Genomic DNA, 19,873 nt, shown 5'->3' with positions numbered 1-19,873 from the left:
GTATCCGCTCGGGCCTGGGTAGCCGCGGGCGGAGCGAGCCTGAAAAAACCTTAACCTGCTGGTGCCCCCAAGCTGCGCGATCCCGCAACTGTGACCTGGGAAGGAACTTCACGGGCAGCTGAGCTGGTGAAGGCAGAGCAGAGAGAGGGGAGCTGGGCTGCAGTTCCCGTGCTGCTCGCTCCAGCCCCCCTCAGCCCCTCCCACCCAGCCCATCCCAGCCCCAGCCCATCCCAGCTCCAGCCCATCCCAACTCCAGCCCATCCCAGCCCCAGCCCATCCCAACTCCAGCCCATCCCAGCCCCAGCCCATCCCAACTCCAGCCCATCCCAACTCCAGCCCATCCCAGCCCCAGCCCACCCCAGCTCCAGGCATCCCCAGCCCATCCCAGCTCCAGCCCATCCCAGCTCCAGGCATCTCAGTGCCTCTGGAGCCGCAGGTTGTGACACGGAGCTGGATCCCATGGGCACATCTTACACCTCCACCAGGTCACCAGAACGGTGCCTGGTGGCACGGGGGGTTGGCCCCGGCGCTGGAGGAGGTGGTTCCTGCACACAGAGCAGCTGTGGCACCAGGCAGCTGCCTGGCAGGCACTTGGTGTGGAATACAAACCACCCAGCCAGTTTGCTGGCAGCTGAGCCACCCCGTGTCTGAAAAGGGTCTGCACTCTTTCAAAAACATTTCATAAACAGTTCATTTCTTCCACCATGAATCAGAAGTGCTTGCTGGGCTCTGTGCACTCCAAGGCCCAGCAGAAGTGTTGCTGTTGACTTGAAACATTCCTGACTTGTAAAGCAACTGATCCAGTTTTTGCCAGGCTTGCCTTGTTTTCCACTTTCTAGAAACTAATTTCAAGTCTGGTGTCTGTGCAACGTTGGGCTTTATTTTACACCACTGCAATGATGTGCAATAAATCCCAGCTTTCTTTTTTATTACTGAATGAATTATGAGGTTGTTCAAAGCCTCCCTTGTGTGTGTGTGTGTTTTCCCAAGCCTGTTTGTTACTTCTGTTGTATCAAAACATCCCTCCAAAGAAATGATTCTCCCATGAAGACCCCAAGCCTGGACTTCTGGCTGGGCCTGCCTGTTACTGTGTAGCCCCCCCAGGGTGATGCTCCCTGACTGGTCCTTTCTCCCCAGGTGCCTGTCCTGTGTGAACAGCGCCTTCCGCTGCCACTGGTGCAAGTACCGCAACCTCTGCACCCACGACCCCACCACCTGCTCCTTCCAGGAGGGGCGGATCAACGTCTCGGAGGTACCAGACTGGGGTTTCAGCCCTTTCTTCTTTGCTTTTTCTAAGGCACAATTAACATAAACAGCAGGATGCTTGATGTGAAGGTTTTAAACTTTCCATGGGTTGGTGCTGCTCTCTTGGCTGGCGTCAAAAAGTGCAGCTTTAAGAGTGTATGAAGAAAGTGCCAGTTCAGTAAAAACTGTGTGTTGACCTGAACACCAAAGCTGTTCCACCTCTGATAGGTGGGTATGTTCAGGTTCAGCAAGAACTGGAATTTCTGGAGCGCTTTCCTGCAGGGGTCTCAAAGACTCCAGGAAGAACCAGCTCATTTCAGCAGCCTCATTTTACACACAGGCTGTGCAGGGATCCACCCGCTGGTGGCAGGAAGGCAGGGGCAGGTGGGACTCATTCAGTGGGTTGTGTTGGCAGCTCTGAAATGTATGGCAGAAGCCTGACTGTAAACTGATTCAGAAGGGAATTACAGATGTGAACAGCCCCAGAGTTTGGAAAAGAGCATTGATTCAGGTTCCAGTGCTGTGGACCAGGAGCCATCTCACTTAGTAGTTAATAAAAGGTGTGGGGCTCAAGTCCAAAAAGGCTCTTAACCATTGGAAAGAGACATAGCCCCTTAATGGCTTGGCCAGATCTTGTGCATGTCCTGAGGCAGAGGGGTCTATGGAGGACAGGATTTTGTTAGCACAAATTCCTGATCAAAAATTACCACTAACTCCTTGGTCTGGGGTTTCTGCACCTGTGGTCTTATTTGTGTGCTTCAGGTTCTCTGGGTACAGAGCAGTTACAGCTTCTGCTGCTGGTAGGATCCTGGTCTGCCCTTACTGTCCCTACATGTAGCTTTGTGGCACCCAAATTGGTCACAGGTCCTAATGATGCAAGGAAAAAAAAAGCTTAAAAGGTACTTTGAAAATCTGCAGTGTCTTGGAAAGTGGGAAAGACAGAAGTGAGGAGATGAACGTGTATTAGAGAAAGGGAGGGTAAGGTGAGCCAGCATCGAGACAAACCCTTATTGGTGAGTAGCAGAGGCAGAAGCAGGTCGGTAGAGCAGAACACTGAGCTGATCAAAAGCAGTGACTGAAGCTGCCAGGCTGCTGTGAAACCAGTAGTAAACTGGAAACTTAACTCATGGGTCAAAATGCTGCCAGGAGGCACCTAGACTCAAGGAAAGAACATTAGTGGACTGTGTGTGTGGTACCTCGGTGGGAAGGTGGAATTGACCAAGGGATGGGCAGTGTCCCTGGGAGCAGGAGCTGCCTCCTGCAAAGAACAAGCAGAAGGGCTCACATAGCAGCCTCAGACATCTACCCCAGGCAGCAGAGAGCACAGGTGCCTAAAGAGGAGTGTCCACCCTGGAAACAAACCAAAAGCATTCTCAGTCCAGCTGAAGGTCCAGGAAGCTCCTTTCAAGATAACAAATGAAAGCAAAAATCTTTGCTTGTCCTCTTGAGTGTTGTGGGGGATTTTCTCCTTCACATTCAAAGTATTACTGTCTTCCCAGGCTTTATAGGTGTAGTTCTGAGTTTTCTGTCTTCAACCCCATGATCTCAGAACTGACAAGTCTCTAGTAAAGTAGGACAATCCCATTATCTCCATTTTTCTCCTGGGAACACACAGGACTTGCCAGAGATCACACAGAGGGAGCAAGTGGAGGAGTTGGTATCTCTGCCAGTTCCTGCTGGGATCACAGGACTGTTGTGTCTCCAAAGAACTTCCTCTGTTGTCTTCATCTCGTAGAGGTGGTTTCTTACCAGGGGATGTTATATGATATCTAACACCTTCCTGGTGATTTCTTTTGCGAAGGGTTGATAATAATGGTACAGATGCTCCACTTCTCTGAACCTCTGAACAGGCAGGCAAAGCTGGTCCCAAACCCTGATTTGTTTGTGCATTAAGGCAAAGGAGCTGCCTCTTGCAGAGCTAATGCCTTTATTATGGACATTTCACTCCGGCTAACACGAGACATCAAATAAATGCCTCATAAAGAGTTTCCTCTCTTAAAACAATTCAGATCACAATGTTCTCATTGTGTCACAGCCTAATGCACTAGCAAAATATTTGTGCCTACCAACAGTGCTCCCTTCCCAGCATGGAGCTGGTTGTGTTTGGGTGCTGAGGTGGTAACGTGGTGGTGCCACCAGCACGTGCTGCTCCACCTTCAGTCCCAGGTGCCTCCTCTCACATAAGATTTGCACGCGTGTTCACACAGGCTTGAAAATTTTCTCCTGCCTTTATATTTAATTGAAAAAAAAATATCTTGAATATTCCCTTTTACTCCTGGCCCATCAGAATTTGTGTCCCAGTGGGATTTGATGTGTAACGAGCTCCCTTTGATGCTCCTCAGAGTTGTTTGTCTTGAGAAGGGCAAAGAGGTCAAAGCCACAGCTGCTTTGCAAGGTGAAGGGTTGGAAGGCCCTTCTTCATAAGCTGTAGATTAATGGCTGTATTGACTGATCTAAATGCTGCCTTTTTGCTCTGCTTTCCATGAAAATACAGCCAAGAGTACAAGCTATTCCTGTCTCTTCACCTGCCCTTTGCTAATGTCAAAGGGCAGAGCTCAGCAGTAGAGGTGAGACAGAGGATGGCCCCGAGGATGGGTCAGGGCTTGGAGATTTCTGTCCAATGGGCACCCAAAGTCTAGGGCTGGTTTGCACCCCCAAAAGCAGGGCTTCTCCAATAAGAGGGTTCCTGGGTGTGTAGCACTGATTGTCTTACTTTACAAAGCTTCAGATCAGGTGTAGGGTGTCATTTTAATGTGTCTGAGGTGGCTGGTCTGTGTGAGTGAGGTTATGTCTCTAAATGTATAAAACATGCAGATGAAGAGGAATGTAGATACATAAATTACTCCTTATGCCACATCCCAGTGGAGAGCTAGAACCAAATAAATCCTATTAGTTCCCCAGAATGTGGAATCCCATACCTCTTTGATGTCCACTGTGTGCAGATAATGCCATTTCCACGTGTGAGATGCTGAATCAGGGGGATGGAGCATTTCAGATTCTGGGAGTTCAGTGCAGAGCCAGGTTTGGGCTCTGGTCTGACTCCTTTAAATTCTCACTGCTTTGAGAGCAACACCTTTGCCCTTGGCTGTGCCCTGGGATGCTGAGTGCTGCTTGATGTGCCTTGAAGGAAATAAAAATCAAAGTGCCCTCATATCCGTCCTTACAATCCCCAGCATTGAACACCTGAATGGGAACTGGGATGTGCAGGAGGTAACTGAGCCACATCTCAGTCCACCAAAGTCAGCAAATCACTTTGCTGGGTCACATCTGACTTCTGGAGGGATGTGTTTGTCTGGAAAGTAGCAACAGCAAGAAAAAACCCAGTCGCAGTCGAGATGAATTCATCTTAATTTGGGAAGCTTGGTTTGAGCTTATTTTCCTCAGCAGATGGATGGGGTGTGGGACCTACAGAGCCTGGAGGGGCCAGGGAGGTGTTCCCACCTGGAACCTGGAGTGTTTGAGGAAATTGCTCCTCACCTCTGGTACACAAAGGGTTGTTTATGGGTGAGAAACAGGCTCTTCAGCCTTCTGTGCTTGCATGGCTCTCAGGGTCACGGGAGGTGACAACAGAACAGTGAAGCCCTGGGTCACAGCCCATGTGCAGAGCACAGAGCTTGGGACAAAGGGCCTGGGCAGGAATTCACCAGGGAGAAAAGTCTCAGTTCAGTTGCCTTTCTAGTTCTGTTTGGTTTCCAAGGAGCAAGGGCTGCTCTCCTTTCCAGGAGCATGAATGAAGAATAATGTGTTTCCATGAGTGACGGGGACTGTAATTTGTATCATTGGGAGCACAACTGTGAGCCAGAGGTTTACGTTCATCTGACACATTCGTTTATGTTTGTACCTTTAAAATACATGCACCAAGTTAACATTTGTGAAGAGTTTTGGTTTTTTTAAGATGAAAATTACAAAAACAGTATCTTTTCTTCCATGTGGGCTAAATCCCATAGTTAAAAGAGATGCTTGCCATTTCTAGGCATTTTTATCCAAATAAGAGCAAGAAGACTTGACCTACTAAAACTGCTCTGTTAGACACAAATAATAACCATGGGTGCTCTGCTCTGCTCTAGAGACAGACACATATTGTGGGCCTTTAAGCTATTTATAGACCTTGGAATCTTTGAGGCTAAAAAGTGTTGGAGAAGCATAAAATCTCTTTGTAAATTGTGTGCAATGATACTTCATAGGCAGAATATTCCCCGAGAGCCTGTGCCACTCATGTGTTGGAGTCTTGTCTTCCTCCAGCAGATCTTCTGATTTGTGTTTGTTCTGGTGTACAGAAGTCAAGAAGGATAATGAGGGGATTCAGCATGTTTGCTTAGTGAGAGGAGGCAATAATGGCCTTTCTAACTCACTGCAGGATTTACTTCTCATGAATTAAAAAACAAAGTAAACTGATTATGGAACAAATTGTATATTCTGCTGGCTGCAGTTCTGCCTTTTATTCTCTCTTTTCTGGATGCTCAGCTCTTCACAGCATTAGCTCAGGGAAGTACAGAATTGAGCACCCAGACAAAACCAGGGATGGTCTTTTTGTTTAACCCCAAGAGGGGACCTTGGCCACAGCCACACAGCTCCAATCCCAGCAGTAGGACTGGTGCTGCCAACTGCTTCCCAGTTCATTATGACATTCCTGTAAAGCAAATTAGCACTGGGAGAGGCATTACTAAAGCTGACAATACACCCCTGACAACATAATTGATTTTAGCACTGGCTTTTAGATCAGGAAGTGTACAGAAGAGGTTGTGAAGGGAGAAACCAGCCTGCCAAGTGAGCTTCTATATGGGATCACCCACTGGTGGGCACAGTGTGGGTGCAGCAGCACCCATGGGAGACGCGAACCCACACACATGCTCCAGGGCCTGGGTGTGTGCAGGAACCTGCATGTACATCATTGCAGTGGTAAAAACAATGGAAAAAAAGCCCTGAAAGCTGAACATAGATGGGAAATGGCACAAAGAGGAGACAAAGGCTCCCAGCAGCACTTCTGCACTGCCTGGGGCCTGGAGCGAGCCCCGCATCCTCCCTAGGCCCTTCCAGCCTTTGCAGCTTCACTTGCTCAGCTGATAAATTCAGCAGTAATGTGGCTCCCCTCGAGTGCCCTGGGCTTTCAGTAGAGTGGCATCTTCCTACACATCCCTCCATATAAAATGTACATCCCCTTGTTAGTGTGATCACTGGAGCTGTCAGCTCCTCAGAGGGGCTGCCTTTCTCAGTGGTTCCCCAAGCACCTGCACTCACAAGCTCCATGCCTTCTTTTTCACCAGGTTCCTAATGTAACATTTTTCTCCCACTGAAGCCAAAGGAAAAAAAATTCTATTATGTCCCACTCATCTCTAATGATGACAGAACAATTTTTGCTACCAGCATTTTCAGCACTACAGGGCAGATTTGAAACTGCAAGTCCTCTCCTGTGTCTCTAAAGGAAGAAGCATTTCTTTAGCAGTCGCCTCACGAGTGGCACTGGCCAGGGAGGATAATGGTCCATAACATATTCATTATTTTCGGGACTGTGCACTGAGGTTCTCCCACTGGTGATGTGGTTGGAGATTTTTTGTTTTCAATTACAATGTAATAAAAGATTCTGCAGCTCCAGAATACCTTTCCCCCCAAATAGGAGCCTTCCACAGAGCTGGGGACCTCACTGCAGTGGAGCCATTTGTCTCCCCTTGGACCCTGATGTGACTTTGAGGTTAAATGCAAAACCTTAGAGGCAACCTTGAGTAGAGGGTGGTACAGGTGTGCAGTGCATAACAAGGAGGAAGGGACGTGTGTGAAAAGTCAGCTTGGAAGAGCTGCAGCTGTGAATCTTGGGAGTTTGCTGGTGGTTGTGTAAAGTACGAGCTGGGGGCTGGATCCATGATACCAGGGTCTGTGGGAGCCTGGGTAAGCTGTGCAGTGGCTTTCCCTTCCAGCCTGCAAACCTACTCCTCTGCAGAAAAAGGCTTTTCTTCCCTTCCCAGCACAGCCCCTTTCTGGCTGCTGGAGTTTGAAATCACTCTTGGCTGTTAATCCGTGAAAGTCCCTGCTAGAAATAAAATAAAAAATATATAAGGAAAAGTGCCACTAAAAAGGTTTATGAGGCAGCGGTTTAAGCTACTGCCTTCTCCAGACCCGGGCAGCATCTGTTTCTCATTTACAACTTGCCTGAGCCAGTAGTGAGACAAGATCCCACCAGCCTGGCTGGGAGTGGGAGCACAGCTCAGCGTGTGTCCCGCTCCTTAGGGAGAGCTGGGGATTTTCCTCCTGGCTCCACAGTCCTAGCAGGAGCCTGGGGAGGATGGGTCTCCCTGCACCACCACCCAGGTGATTTCCTTCAATTGCCAGGCATGGTGGCAAAGGACTTGGGATGACAGTTGAGGATTTGTCAAAGGGAAAGGAGATGTCAGCCCATTTTTTTTCTAAAACTTCTACTTTAGCTTGGGATTAATCACTTAGTGTCAGGTACTTGCAGGTTCTTAGGTACCTGGTTTCATTAGATCAAAGCAAAATAGAGCTAAAGAGAATGTAAATGCTTCTGATGGTCAGAGCCTTTGTCTCTGCATGTTGCATTTCTTGATATATAAATTACGGAAAAATTATATTTCCCAGTGTGTTATGAAGAGATAATGTTCAAGATGTTGGGATCTTATGGGAGGAATGTCATACAATTGCCAGGCACTGATAGGGGGTTTTTTTTGCACTTCATCTCAGAGGATAATTTATACATGTAGTTTGTGCTCCTGAGGTCCTGGAGCTCTGCTCATCTGTGGAGTGAGGCTTGCAGAGTGAGTTTCCTTTTGTTTTGCACACAGCACCCTGCATAGTGAAGTCTTGAGCTACTACCAAATTAAAACTTGCTATTAATTTGCCATTGTGTTATTTTGGTTTGGTAGTGGCAGAAGTAGAAACAAATCATACTCAGAATCCCAGCGTGGTTTGAGTTGGAAGGGGCATTAAAGATCATCTAGTTCCCACCCCCTTGCCATTGTCTGTACTTTACAACTGCTGTTTGCTGGGGGAGGCCCTGGATTTATTGCAGGTGCCAAACCCTTTGCTGCAGTTCCTGAGAGAAAAGGTCAGTTCTGCAGACAGAATTTCAGAAGGCCCGTGGGGATCCGGATTAGGGTGCTTAATCCCATCTGTGAAAACCCCATCCCTATTCTTCTGGATCCTGACTGCAGCCAAATCCTCCCACCCTTGGTCATCCTCAGCTTCCCAGCAGCACAGGGCAAAGAAGAGTGTTGCTTTATGGATAGAAAGGGCAGTTTGGAGCTGATGCTTTGCCCACCCAGCTGGCGGGGATGGGCAGCCCACCCGGGCTGAGGAAAAAGCCACGGGAGCAGCAGCACAAGGTCACCGCTGTAACCTCTCCTTCTCTCCTGTTGCCCCCCCAGGACTGTCCCCAGCTCTTCCCCACAGAGGAGATCCTGATCCCAGTGGGAGAGGTGAAACCCATCACGCTGAAGGCAAGAAACCTGCCCCAGCCCCAGTCGGGGCAGCGCGGGTACGAGTGTGTCCTCAACATCCAGGGCACCATCCACCGCGTGCCCGCCCTGCGCTTCAACAGCTCCAGCGTCCAGTGCCAGAACAGCTCGGTGAGGGGCTGGGGGGCACCTGCCCCAAATGGGGGGGCAGCTCCCAACAGCTGCCCAGGGGGTGGGCTCAGCCACGGGGAGAATGAAAAATCCTGGAGTTAAACTTATCCCCGATTCCAGGTGGGAACCTGCCCTGGGCACTGAGGTGTTTCATTATAGAAGATTCTTTATCTGGCTGTTCCGGGATTGCTGGGGGTTGGAGCAGGGATGGGAGGGATGAGGAGGAGGGGATGGGAGGGAGGTGTTGAGGCAGGCTAATTCACACCCGGGAGATAAGGACAATCACAGACCCCTTATCGAGGAGCTGTCAAATTCCAGGTCATGGTAGCCCGATGAATAAAGTGATGCTGCAAACAGCGTGTGGCAGGCAAGGAGGGGGAGAGGAAAACTGCCAGGGGAGAGGGTACAGCTCAGAGAGAGGGAAATGAGCTGAGTGATGCTGCTAGAGAAGCAGGCAGGGGAGTGTAGCTTTCCTCCCTAGGATGGGGCTTAGCCCAGCAAACGGGCCTAACAGGATTTTACCCTAGGATGTCTGAAGTCATCATGGCAGGAACTCAAGGATGCTGAAACCCAACTGGCACACTCAGGCTTCCCAAAGGCCACCAGTGAGCCCCAGCCATGCTGGGGTGACACTTCAGCTGAGGAGAGCAGGGGAGAGCCTGGTCCTGCCCCTCGTTGCTGTGGCCAAGAGAGCCACAGGCAAACAGGACACATTCTGTTTGTTTTAGGCAGCAGAACAGGGTCTGTTTTAATACTCAGTTCTGATGGTCTTAAATTGTTAATGAAGTTTTGAATTTTTAAAAATTTCAGTAGATATTTATGTATCACTGGCCATCTCTGGGCTTTGCAGCTTGGTGGATAATAAATGTATTAATACTGTACAGCACTTTACCTCTCCAAAGCGATTTATAAACATGAGAGAAGCACTTTTATTCCTTTTAGGCTAATGGGATGTTGTAGGTAGGGAATGTAAGGGCCATTCTGTACCCACCAGTCTATCACTTGTACAGAAGATCTAGTTTCACACCAATTTAGTAAAACCCAGGCAAGATGAATCACTAAAACCAAATGTAAGTTAAAACTGTACAACTATTGCATGGGGACAGTCAAAGCAGTCTGCTTTGGTTTAATCATCCTTCCCTCATCCCAAAGAGGATGGCAGTGTTTGCTCACCTTTTAAAGTCTTTTGATTGACTTAAAGAGAGCATCAAAAAGGGGCATTATTGGTAGTAATTGTGATAATGGGATTTTCAGAATACACTGGGAATTCACCTAAAGCATCCAGACTTACTCTGCCGTGACCCCCAGGATGTCCATGAGAAGATGAATCATTCAAACCAGCTCTATGCTGGTCAAGGCTCTCTGCTCTGCACCATCTATTTTTGCTCAGCCATTGCCTGTTTCATCAGCCAGAGCCCTGCAGCAGGATTTTGAAGCTCCCAGTCTCACTGGGGTGCACGGTGACTGTGTAAGGAGATAGCCCGAAGGCAGCAGTCCTTCCAGTCTGATTAACTGGAGGGGCTGTATTGATAAGCTAGAGACTGAGTGACAAGAGCAACCACTGCTAGTAGAATAATTAATCTCTTGCCTCTTACAAGGACTAGATCTGATTTAATTATCTCTTCCTGGTGAGGAGAAGCCAAAGCAGGACCTTGGAGACGGAGTGTGAAAGCGGTGGTGGTTCAGACACCAGCATGTTTTTAGGCAGAGAATAGTCAGAGTTCCTTTAAAAATAAATGTTGAAAATCTCTTTTCCAGTTTGTGTCTCTGATACCTCCTCCCAAGCATTTAATTCTCCATCTTCTCCTGCAGTATCTCTATGATGGGATGGACATAAGCAACTTAGCAGTGGACTTTGCAGTGGTTTGGAACGGGAACTTTGTTATTGACAACCCGGAGGATCTAAAAGGTAACGTCAGCTGGACCTGGATTTTGGGGTGGGGAGGGAGGGCAGGGATGGGGGCTGGGCAGCGGCTGCTGGGGCAGAACCACATTACCTGCCATCACCATGGCTGCAGCCAGGGATGTTGTGGTCCCCCTGGATCCTGCTTGGAGAGCAGCTCACTCTGCTCCATGGATAGTGGTGCTCACTAAGCTTTGGAAAGGGGGAGTGCAAGTCCCTCCTGCAGCTCCCTGAGCCAAAGCTCAACGTGCACCTTTGCTTACAAGTCCAGAAGTAGCCGTAGCCCACGGGAATGCTTCTTGCTGCTGAGTGCCTGTCCCCTCTCCCTGCAGTTCACCTCTACAAGTGTGCAGCCCAGCGGGAGAGCTGCGGGCTCTGCCTCAAGGCCGACCCCAAGTTCGAGTGCGGCTGGTGCAGCGGGGAGGGCCGGTGTGCCCTGCAGCCCCACTGCAGTGCCCAGCCCTGGCTGCACTGGGCCGGCCGCAACGTCAAGTGCTCCAACCCGCCTTTCCCTCTCTTAAAATCCACCGTCATCCGGTGCTGGAGAACCGGGAATGGAACGCTCCGTTAGTTTCTGTGGCATTAAGCCCGTGCCCAGCTGGCCCTGCAGTGGGGTGACCGCTATGGACTGTTGCAGGGTTGCTAATTAAACTAGGGAATTAATTAGTCTATAGTTGATGTTTCTGTTCAGACCACTGAGGGATGCAAAATGTCTCCCAGGAGCATTTTTACCAGTAAAACTGTGCTCGGTCTGTTAACGTTGCTATTAGGAGTGATGTTCATATCAGGTGGGAATGAAAGAAGATTTTGGCTTTTCACTAAATGAACTCCCCAGAGAAGCCTCCCTTGCCCTGACTGTGTGTCCACACTGCAGAAGGTGGAGGCCAGGGGTGGGATGTGCTGATGCTCGTGGCTACGGAAGCGCCTGGCAGAGCAGGAGCAGGGCTTCTCAGCACACAAACTTCTCCCTGCTGCATAAGGACACTGTACCTGTGGATGTTTCTTCTTACCTCCAATTAGTTTCTACACAAACTTAGCTAAACCAGGTCATGCTCAGTCCTCCTGGGAGGGAGGCACCAGCCACCTTTGTATTGAGGAGCCTGGTGGTGGTGTGTCAGGGTTGGAGCTGATGGGAGGAGGATGGAGAGTCCATCCATCCCACAGGGACATCACCAGGCCTTTGGTATGTCCAGCCATGTTACACCTTTAATGGGCAGGTATTTCTCCTGTGCTGTGTTTTGTAAACTGCAGAGTGGAGCTTGAGAGGCTGTGGAGGAGCAGAGGTGATGGTGCTGACTGCAGAGAGGTGTAGAAACCTTAAGAAATGTTGAGAGTCTGTTGTTTCCATGTTTGGATTTCGTTTGTTTGTTTGGCAAATGCAGCTATCTTTACAGAGAGGAGAAGAAGAGCCTTAAAGGTTTGCCTGGATATTCACCTTCTGCAAGTGGTCAGAAACCCAAGTTTTCTAGTCCTAGTGCTGTTCTGGTCGCACAAGATTATGCTGCGAGATGCAAAATAGGCTCTGCATGAGATTTTCTTCACCATAAACCATTCAGACAGTTGTAACATTGAAGAAGTCTCAGATTTATTTATTTACCCCTCCTCAAGCTAAACAGAGAAGGGGAAAAACACTCTGCTCCAGCCACCAAGTGACTGGCATGGAAGCCCTGCCAGGCTGGCTCTGGCTGCGGGCACTGCCACCCAGTGTTTTATCACTGTCCAACTCAAAAGCAATACTGTTGGTCTCTGTCCAAGGAGAGAAGAGCAGAGCTTGGCTGTTACAGATTTCTTGTCTCCATAAGCAGTTCTGTGTCTCAGCCTTCAAAGTGGAAAGCACAGGGTGCCTCGCCAGGGGATGTTTTGCATGTCAGGAGATTGCCCTGGGTGGGTTTGGAGACGAGAATGGAGTTGGAAACGTCTGTGCTTTCCTTGGCAGGTTGGCTTATTCCACAGTGAGGGTCACAGAAAGAAAATAGATGGTTCAGGGGGAAAGTCCTGCCCTGTGACCTCAGCTGACTGGCAGGGCTGTGAGCTGTTGTGGTTTTATCACAGGTCCTGCAGTGTTTGGTGTTTTTCCTTGAACTCCAACTCCCACCCTTCTCTTTATGAATTCACAGCTTTTGCTTTTGGTTGGTTTGTTTGTTTTAATGAAAGTCAAGTTTGCAGTTTTTGCTGTTGTAGAGAAAGAAGGGGAAACTAGTGGCCTTTATTGTGTGCTTTGAGATCCACTAATAGGAAGGGGCTAAAAGTTCTTGCTGTCAAGCCAGAGGTGAAGGGCCTTGCTCTCAAGTGCCAGTGCCTTTGGGGGATGCATAACTAGGAAGAAGAGATCATGTTTAAATAATTATAAAAGTAAATGAGCAGTAGGACCTTTTTTTTTTTATTTATTAAGAGAACCAGCTGTCACCAAGAGTGTCCCTTTAACAGCATAAAACTTCCACACGGTCCGTGGTCTTAGCAATAAATAAACAAAAATAATTTTCTTGTGAACAAGCAGCACTCTGATCTCCTATTCATTTATTTGCAGGCCTCATTAATATCACATCAGCGCAACAAACAGCTTGGGGGGGGGGGGGGCAGTGACAGGGTGAATAATGGAGTTGCTCTGCTGAGATAACAATTAGGTTCTGAATGTGCTATCAGCTAAGGCAGAGACAAGGAGGGATCATGCAGGGATGACAATGCTTATGTACTGGTTCCCTGCTGGGCTCATCAGCTGGGATCCAGCTAGCTTAGAGCAGGATGCAAAAAGACAAAGGGGATGAAGGTGGATGGCATTTGGGGAGGGGGACAGGATTTATGGCATTTATTCTGCAAGCCGAGTGCTCTCTCCTCACCCTAACAGATGCCAAGTGGTTGTTGCGCAGCTCAGTCTCAGGCTCACAGCTCCCTCCAGCTCCAGAAGGAAAGTCCCATCTGACTCACAGCCAGTCCTGGGTCTCCCCTGTCTCATGCACAAACTTCTTCTGGAAGCTAAATATGGTTTTATGTCATAAATACTGAACCATGCAACCAGCAAGATGTGAGGCTGAGAATATTTGTCCTGCACTGTTATAGCAGTGTCTTCTGCAGACTGGGGAGGGAAGTGTGCTGGCTCTAGGGGAGAAGGGGAAAGCTTCTGGGATCCCCTGAGTCCCAGCCTCAGGGATCCCTGGGATCCCCACCTTGACTTCAAGAAAAAAATCAGCAAGAATAGAAAGGCAGTGACACATCTGCATCCCTTAAGGGATGTGAGGGTCACTGAGCTCCTACCACCACCCACTTCATCTCTGTGAATAATCCAGTGCTTTACACCTGCGTTAATTCTTTCCCTGAGAAGCAGGAATATCTTTTATTAGAGGTGGTGGATCACTTACTTGTTTCATGCCAGGCTCGAGGCTGATGGAGAGGGGAGAGGTGACCTGCTCAGTATAACTCAGGGGATCAGCAAAGCTGAAGGCCCTGCCTCCCAGGCCCTGCTTTAGACCCCAGCCACTTTTAAACTGCTTCGGTTCTGCAAACAACGTAAACAACTTTCAGCAGAGGTACAGGCTCCTTAACAGTAAACACAACATTCCTGATAATGGCCTTGCTTTTCCTTAGCTGCCCTTCCCAGGGACTTCTGATGTCTGAGTGGAAAGCTACTTTGCCAAAGCATATTTCTCAAAATTGGGGAATATTTCTTAATTCTGTTTGTCTCTGACCTGAAATCTGGGCTGTCCTTGCAGCCAGACCTGTGTCCTGAGCAGCTCCCCAGCCCTGGGCGAAGGCAGAGACAGGGGGTCCCTCAGAGCCCCAGGGATGTGCTGGGCTGGGCTGGGCAGTGTGGGGGGAGTCGCCAGCGCTCGGTGCGCCGGGACCTTTAAGACTTATCTTCTTTCTGTGATTTTGACTGAATCTCTCCAGCTGTAATTAATTGAATGCATCTGTTCGAACCCTGGGGCTGCTTTATGGCACAGTTACTTCAAAACTGTTCAATTAGCGGCCACTAAAATCTAGGTCGAGTGGAGCTCCATATTGGGGATTTTCCAGGTCAGGACGTTTTCAAAATGCCGCCCGGGCTGGGCTTTGTCTGCAGGGCCCGTTCCCTCCCCTGGCTGTGGCCAGGTTGGGAAATGGCAAACTGTGACTCTATTTTTTTTTGAACAGTGATGAGACAAGGAGCCTGGCAGGATAAGTGCTCCAGCAAACATGTTTTAACATAATCCCGAGCTGCAAAGGACAGTTGTAACTGTCAAGTAGGTGAAGTGGCGGGTTCAGGTGATTCCCAGCCAGAGATGTAAACATTTCCCACACAGGCCTTCAGGATCTCTGTAACACAATCCAGCTTGATGTTGTAGGGGCTTTTTCTGGGCACGTGGTGCTTCACAGAGCTAAGTGATACAAGACATGCTCAGCAGTACGAGGTACAGGGAACAGCAGCACAACAGACAGTGTGCAGGGAATAAATTAGAAACTTCCGTTGTGTGGTTGAAGGGAAAGGGAGGAAGAAATTAAAGCCCATAGATAGGAAGTAGCTGGTGGGTTGAGGTGCAGCTTGTGGTTTTGCTGGGACCACAGAGCAGGCTCAACACTGCTACATGTGACCGAATGTGAGGGATCCCCCTCAGCCCACGGTGCAGCAGGTTGCTGGGACAGGCTGGTGTTGCCTGGGGCTGGTGCTGCCTGGGGCTGGTGTTCTGCTCCTTCCCAACCTGCTCTTATCCAGGGAACAACGAGCTCTTGAGAGAGTGAAAGAAAAGCAGCCATCCATCCAGAAACATCAAGGAAAAGGCTTTGAAGAGCTCAATTCTTTTCTCCAAGACACTGGTGAAACAAACAAGCATGAACAAGATAAAATAAACTAAATTGCATTATTATGGATTATGTTTATTTATTAAGAATAGCTGTAGCATGGGGAAGATAACTAACAACAGACTGGTGTCAGATTCAGGAGAATTTTTTGAGAATCTTGGGTCCAACTTTTGTGACTCTACATTATTGTAATTTATACTCCTAATTGAAGAGGATATTGTCCCTAATGAAAGCCTGTAGAAGCAGAGATGATTATGGCTGAGGCAGGCTATAAACAGTCGTTTTAAAGCACAGGCCTCACCCTTTAACATTTGTAAGTCATTTGAGGTGCCAACTTACTAATAAAATGTGACATTAGCATTCCAAGAACAGCCAAGGCAGGAGTTATCCAAAGCAGGAGGCTGCTTCTGAAAGGAGACTGACCATCTTCTGTATGTTCCTGATGACCTCTCTTGGGGCATGACATGGATAGATTTCAGCATCCTTGGGCTGAAATTCATCTGTGTTGTATTGATCTGGGTTTGGGCATCTCCAAGACATCCAGGAGGGTTATGAAATGGTGGCATTGGACTGGGTTGGGCAGTAGCAGCAGGTAGAGGTTGCAGCCTCAGCCTCCCTGAGCAGCCTGCAAAGCATAGTCTGTTTCTGAGCCAGACGCGGGGTTGAAGAAGCACGGGAGGAAGGGGGACAACAGCTCAACTTCCCTGTGTTTTGTTTCCCTCTAGATCCTGACAGTGTCAGGCCCCCCAGAAGGAGGGACAAGGGTGACCATCCGTGGTGTGAACCTGGGCCTGGATTTCTCCGAGATCGCCCGGGGGGTGCAGGTGGCCGGGGTGCAGTGCACACCCCTGCCCGAGCACTACATCGTCGCAGAACAGTGAGTGGCCTCTGGGACCTCACCCTGCCCCTCCGCGGGTCCCCAGGGCTGGCCAGCCTGCACAAAGCCTCTTCCCTGACCTCCAGCACACGCACAGGAGGCCAAAACCACCTCCAGACCCCAGGCACCATCTCTGCAACCTTTCCATCCCTGCAGGAAGGGGTCTGGAGGTGGATAACGCCTGGACCAGGGCACCTCTTTCCCACACCCCGAAGGGACGACGTGTTTGTGTGGGTTAAGCAGCCCTTTAAGCTTTCATGAAGTGTTTTGTTTTTCTTCCACGCCACTGTTCCTGCTTTGCTAAGCAACTTTTCTGCTGAGCCCCTGGCTGGTGATGCTGAGCCTCTCTGCCCCCCCCTGCTCCCCACCCCACTTGAGATGCAGCCGGCGCCGCTCCCCGCGCACCCATTTGTTAGGCAGTGACAGCAGCTCCATCCGCACGGGGCTCCTCTGGAGTCCATTCATTTATTTCACTAAGGAAAATGTCAACTGAAAATTAGAAAATAGGCTTGTAACAGAGGATGGGTGAATAAACCTCCGAAAGTGACACGAGCTCCTGCGGCTGTTTTGAAGGTGGCTGTAGCCAAGGTGCTGGGGGGGGGGCGGGGGTCAGTCGTGCAGGGCAGGAGCAAGGTGGGATGTGGGGAGTGTCTCATCTCATCTGTTGGAGACCAGGACAGCCTTTTGTGTGGTGGGGCTGAGGCTGCTCATGGTGGGTGTGGGGGAGCCCAGGCTGGTCAGGTGGTCTCAGCAGCACTGACCTGCCCCGGTTCATCAGCAGCTGGAAGTGGCTGTTGTCCTCTGGTGGTGAGATGCATTTGGTGAGTCCCAGTCACTCTGGAAGAACCTGTCACTGACACATGTTGGTCTTGATTTGTTTTTTCACTGACTCCTTTTCTTTGCTTCCACACCTGCAAGACAGACATGACACTAATCTCCTCCTCAACCAGCAAGGGTGTACCAGTGTATCTTCCCATCATGGGCTGAAGATCATCCCATCATGGGCTGAAGGGCAGGATGGCCATGCAGTGCATCCTTGGTGTTACTGCAGGGCTGGTTTCAAGCACTGCCCCAACTGTCCTGTCACTACTAGCAGTTTGGGCTGTGCTGCTGAATGGTATTTAGTCTTATTTTTCAAATAAAGGATGGAAGATTATAAAATTAACCTCCTTTGATGGCATGAAACCCTGATTTTATAATCACGATTCTAATTATGGCTCTTGAGCTTTCAAAGTTTGTTAACATCATTAAAACATTTACCCTGGGCAGATAACAGCAAGTGTTAGCATGAGAGCTGCCTTTTAAAGACGAATACAGATAAAAGGACCCTCTTAAGGGTTCTGTGGGCAGACTGAATTCCAGCACTGTAATGACTCACCATATGCTCCAGCCACGCAATCTATCAGCCAGCAATTAGGTTAATGTTGGTGAAAGGGCCACTTAGCCCAGCAATCAGCACCCTACAGCTCTACCGAATGCATCATTTTGTAACAAGGTACCTGCTGGGAATTTGGCTTTTCTCAGGGACTGGGATCAGGTGAACCAGGTCGCTTCTGCCCCTGTCCTGCAACCCATCATTCCTGGTACTTTCTGTACTGTGCTGCAGCTGCTGCTTTACTGGCAAACAGTGGAGGATTTGATGTCTCTCCCTGTCTTTAGCACTTGGCTTATCCTGGCTTCTTGTGGAAGAAAACCTCCTCTTTCCTCTGCTGCCAGTGGGGTGTCAGGAATTGCTTTGCCTTGAGAGATGACTGCTCCCAAATGTCAGCCATAGCCCACAGCCTGGCAGCATGGAGCCCCTGCCTTCTCACCCCACAGCCTGTCTGCAGAAGAAAGAATGAAACAGCAGGCAGAGAGGTGGAGGGGTGATGTCTGGTTGCAAGGCAGAGAGGGGAGCACGTGGCACAGGAAGGCACACAGCTGAGATGCTTCAGTTCCTGGTCTCCAAAGGCAGCATCTCTCTAGGCAACCCATTCTGATGTGCAGAAATAAGGACTTGCACATTAGAGGTCTTTACTAGCATGTATGTATTTCACTAGGTCTCCTGGCATCACCTGCACATGCTGTTTGCAGGTTCTCTTTTCCTTTAGTCTCTTTATTTAAATTTATCTTGTTTTATGCTGCTGTAGGCAGCTGAAATGCTGCCTTCAGGAATCAGAGACATTTGTGCATTTGCCGGGTCTCAGCAGCAGAGCCAGTGTTGCCCTGTTCCTCTGCCCTGCCAGCCTCAGGGGAAAGGATGCTTTGACTCTTGGGGAAAGGATGCTCTGGCTCTCACTCTTGCACTCGGGGCCAGACACCAACAAGCAGCTCACTGCCAGTGCCCTGAGGGCAGGTTACTCCTACCCGGAGGTTTCCAGTGCCTGGCAGGATGGTCTTGAATTATTCTTTCCAGTGTTTCCGTGGGAGCAAGGAGCATCCATCCCCTTTGACATCCCTTTGGAAACCTCTCTAACCTGCTGCCAGGACAAGCCTTTGCTTTGTCTCCTCTGCAGCAGGTGTTACACATTCCCAGTGCCCTGGGATGTTTGGATTACATGCTCAGAGGGTGCATGATGAGGGTTCCCTGCCTTGGGATGTGCCCACAGGGCTGCCCTGGGCCATGTGAGCAGCACCAGATTAGTGTCTTTTGGTGCCACTAACTCCTTTTACCAGCATCAGTCTGTTCTGTGCCAGCCAGTCCTGTCTCCCCTGCAAAGGCTGCTCTCCAGGGCTGCCTCTATCATCCCCGAGCAGGTCTCTCCTTTTTTGATTAACTGGGAGACTGCAGTGTGAGCTGTTCCCTTAATGAACTCATCTGTTACTCTAAGGACTTCGCACTCGCTTTGCTACTGGCTAATATATTGCCATTAGTGCTCTGCTTTGCTCTGGAGTTTACAGCTTGTAATAATTATGTCTAATTTTGATTTTTTTCTTTAAATTACTACACGGGGTAAAAATAGACTCAGTAATTAACTTCTTCCAAAGAGGCAGATATCAAAGTAAAAGAGGGATGGGGGGAAAAAGGAAGCGAGGCAGCCCTGCATGGAGCTGCTGAGGGCACTGCTGGCTCCTCCTGCCACCGCCTCACTGCGGCATTTCTGCTTCCAGGATCGTCTGTGAAATGGGGCAGGCACTGCCAGGGATCAGCTCCGGCCCAGTGCTCCTGTGCATCGGAGAGTGCAAGCCGGAGTTCACAGCCAAGTCCACGCAGCAGTACATGTTTGTGGTGAGTGTCCTGCCAGGGCAGGGGGGCAGCACGTGTCCCCCTTGGGACAGACACGCTCTGCAAGGGCACGTGTCAGATAGATGGGGTTCTGCACCAGAAGACAATCCCAATTTTGTCCTCCTGGTTTCCCCATTGTTCCTTGGTAGCCCTGTCAACAAGCCCAGTTTTCAGAGTAAACAGGATTTAGGTGGGAACCTAACCCAGGGTTCCCACAGCACTTACACCTCCAAAACAGTGATAACCTGAATTTCTGGGCTCAGTTATGCCTTGCAAACTGCAGTGATGTGATCCCA

The 19,873-nt window shown here is 49.5% G+C and overlaps 1 protein-coding gene across 1 annotated transcript in view; it reads left to right on the top strand.

Annotated features, from left to right (window-relative positions):
- The window catches only part of PLXNA2 (plexin A2), a 132,932-nt gene that overhangs the window by 81,298 nt on the left and 31,761 nt on the right, over positions 1–19,873 (top strand). The window contains exons 9-14 of the mRNA XM_010001745.1: positions 1,138–1,252; positions 8,619–8,819; positions 10,632–10,728; positions 11,055–11,251; positions 16,221–16,372; positions 19,463–19,580. Coding sequence (XP_010000047.1) covers positions 1,138–1,252; positions 8,619–8,819; positions 10,632–10,728; positions 11,055–11,251; positions 16,221–16,372; positions 19,463–19,580 — 880 coding nt within the window. The remainder of the gene's footprint in view (positions 1–1,137; positions 1,253–8,618; positions 8,820–10,631; positions 10,729–11,054; positions 11,252–16,220; positions 16,373–19,462; positions 19,581–19,873) is intronic.

This window comes from Chaetura pelagica, unplaced genomic scaffold (assembly GCF_000747805.2).
Source record: "Chaetura pelagica isolate M959 unplaced genomic scaffold, ChaPel_1.0 scaffold181, whole genome shotgun sequence".
Taxonomy (NCBI): domain Eukaryota; kingdom Metazoa; phylum Chordata; class Aves; order Apodiformes; family Apodidae; genus Chaetura; species Chaetura pelagica.
This window is presented reverse-complemented; position numbering and strand designations above follow the sequence as displayed.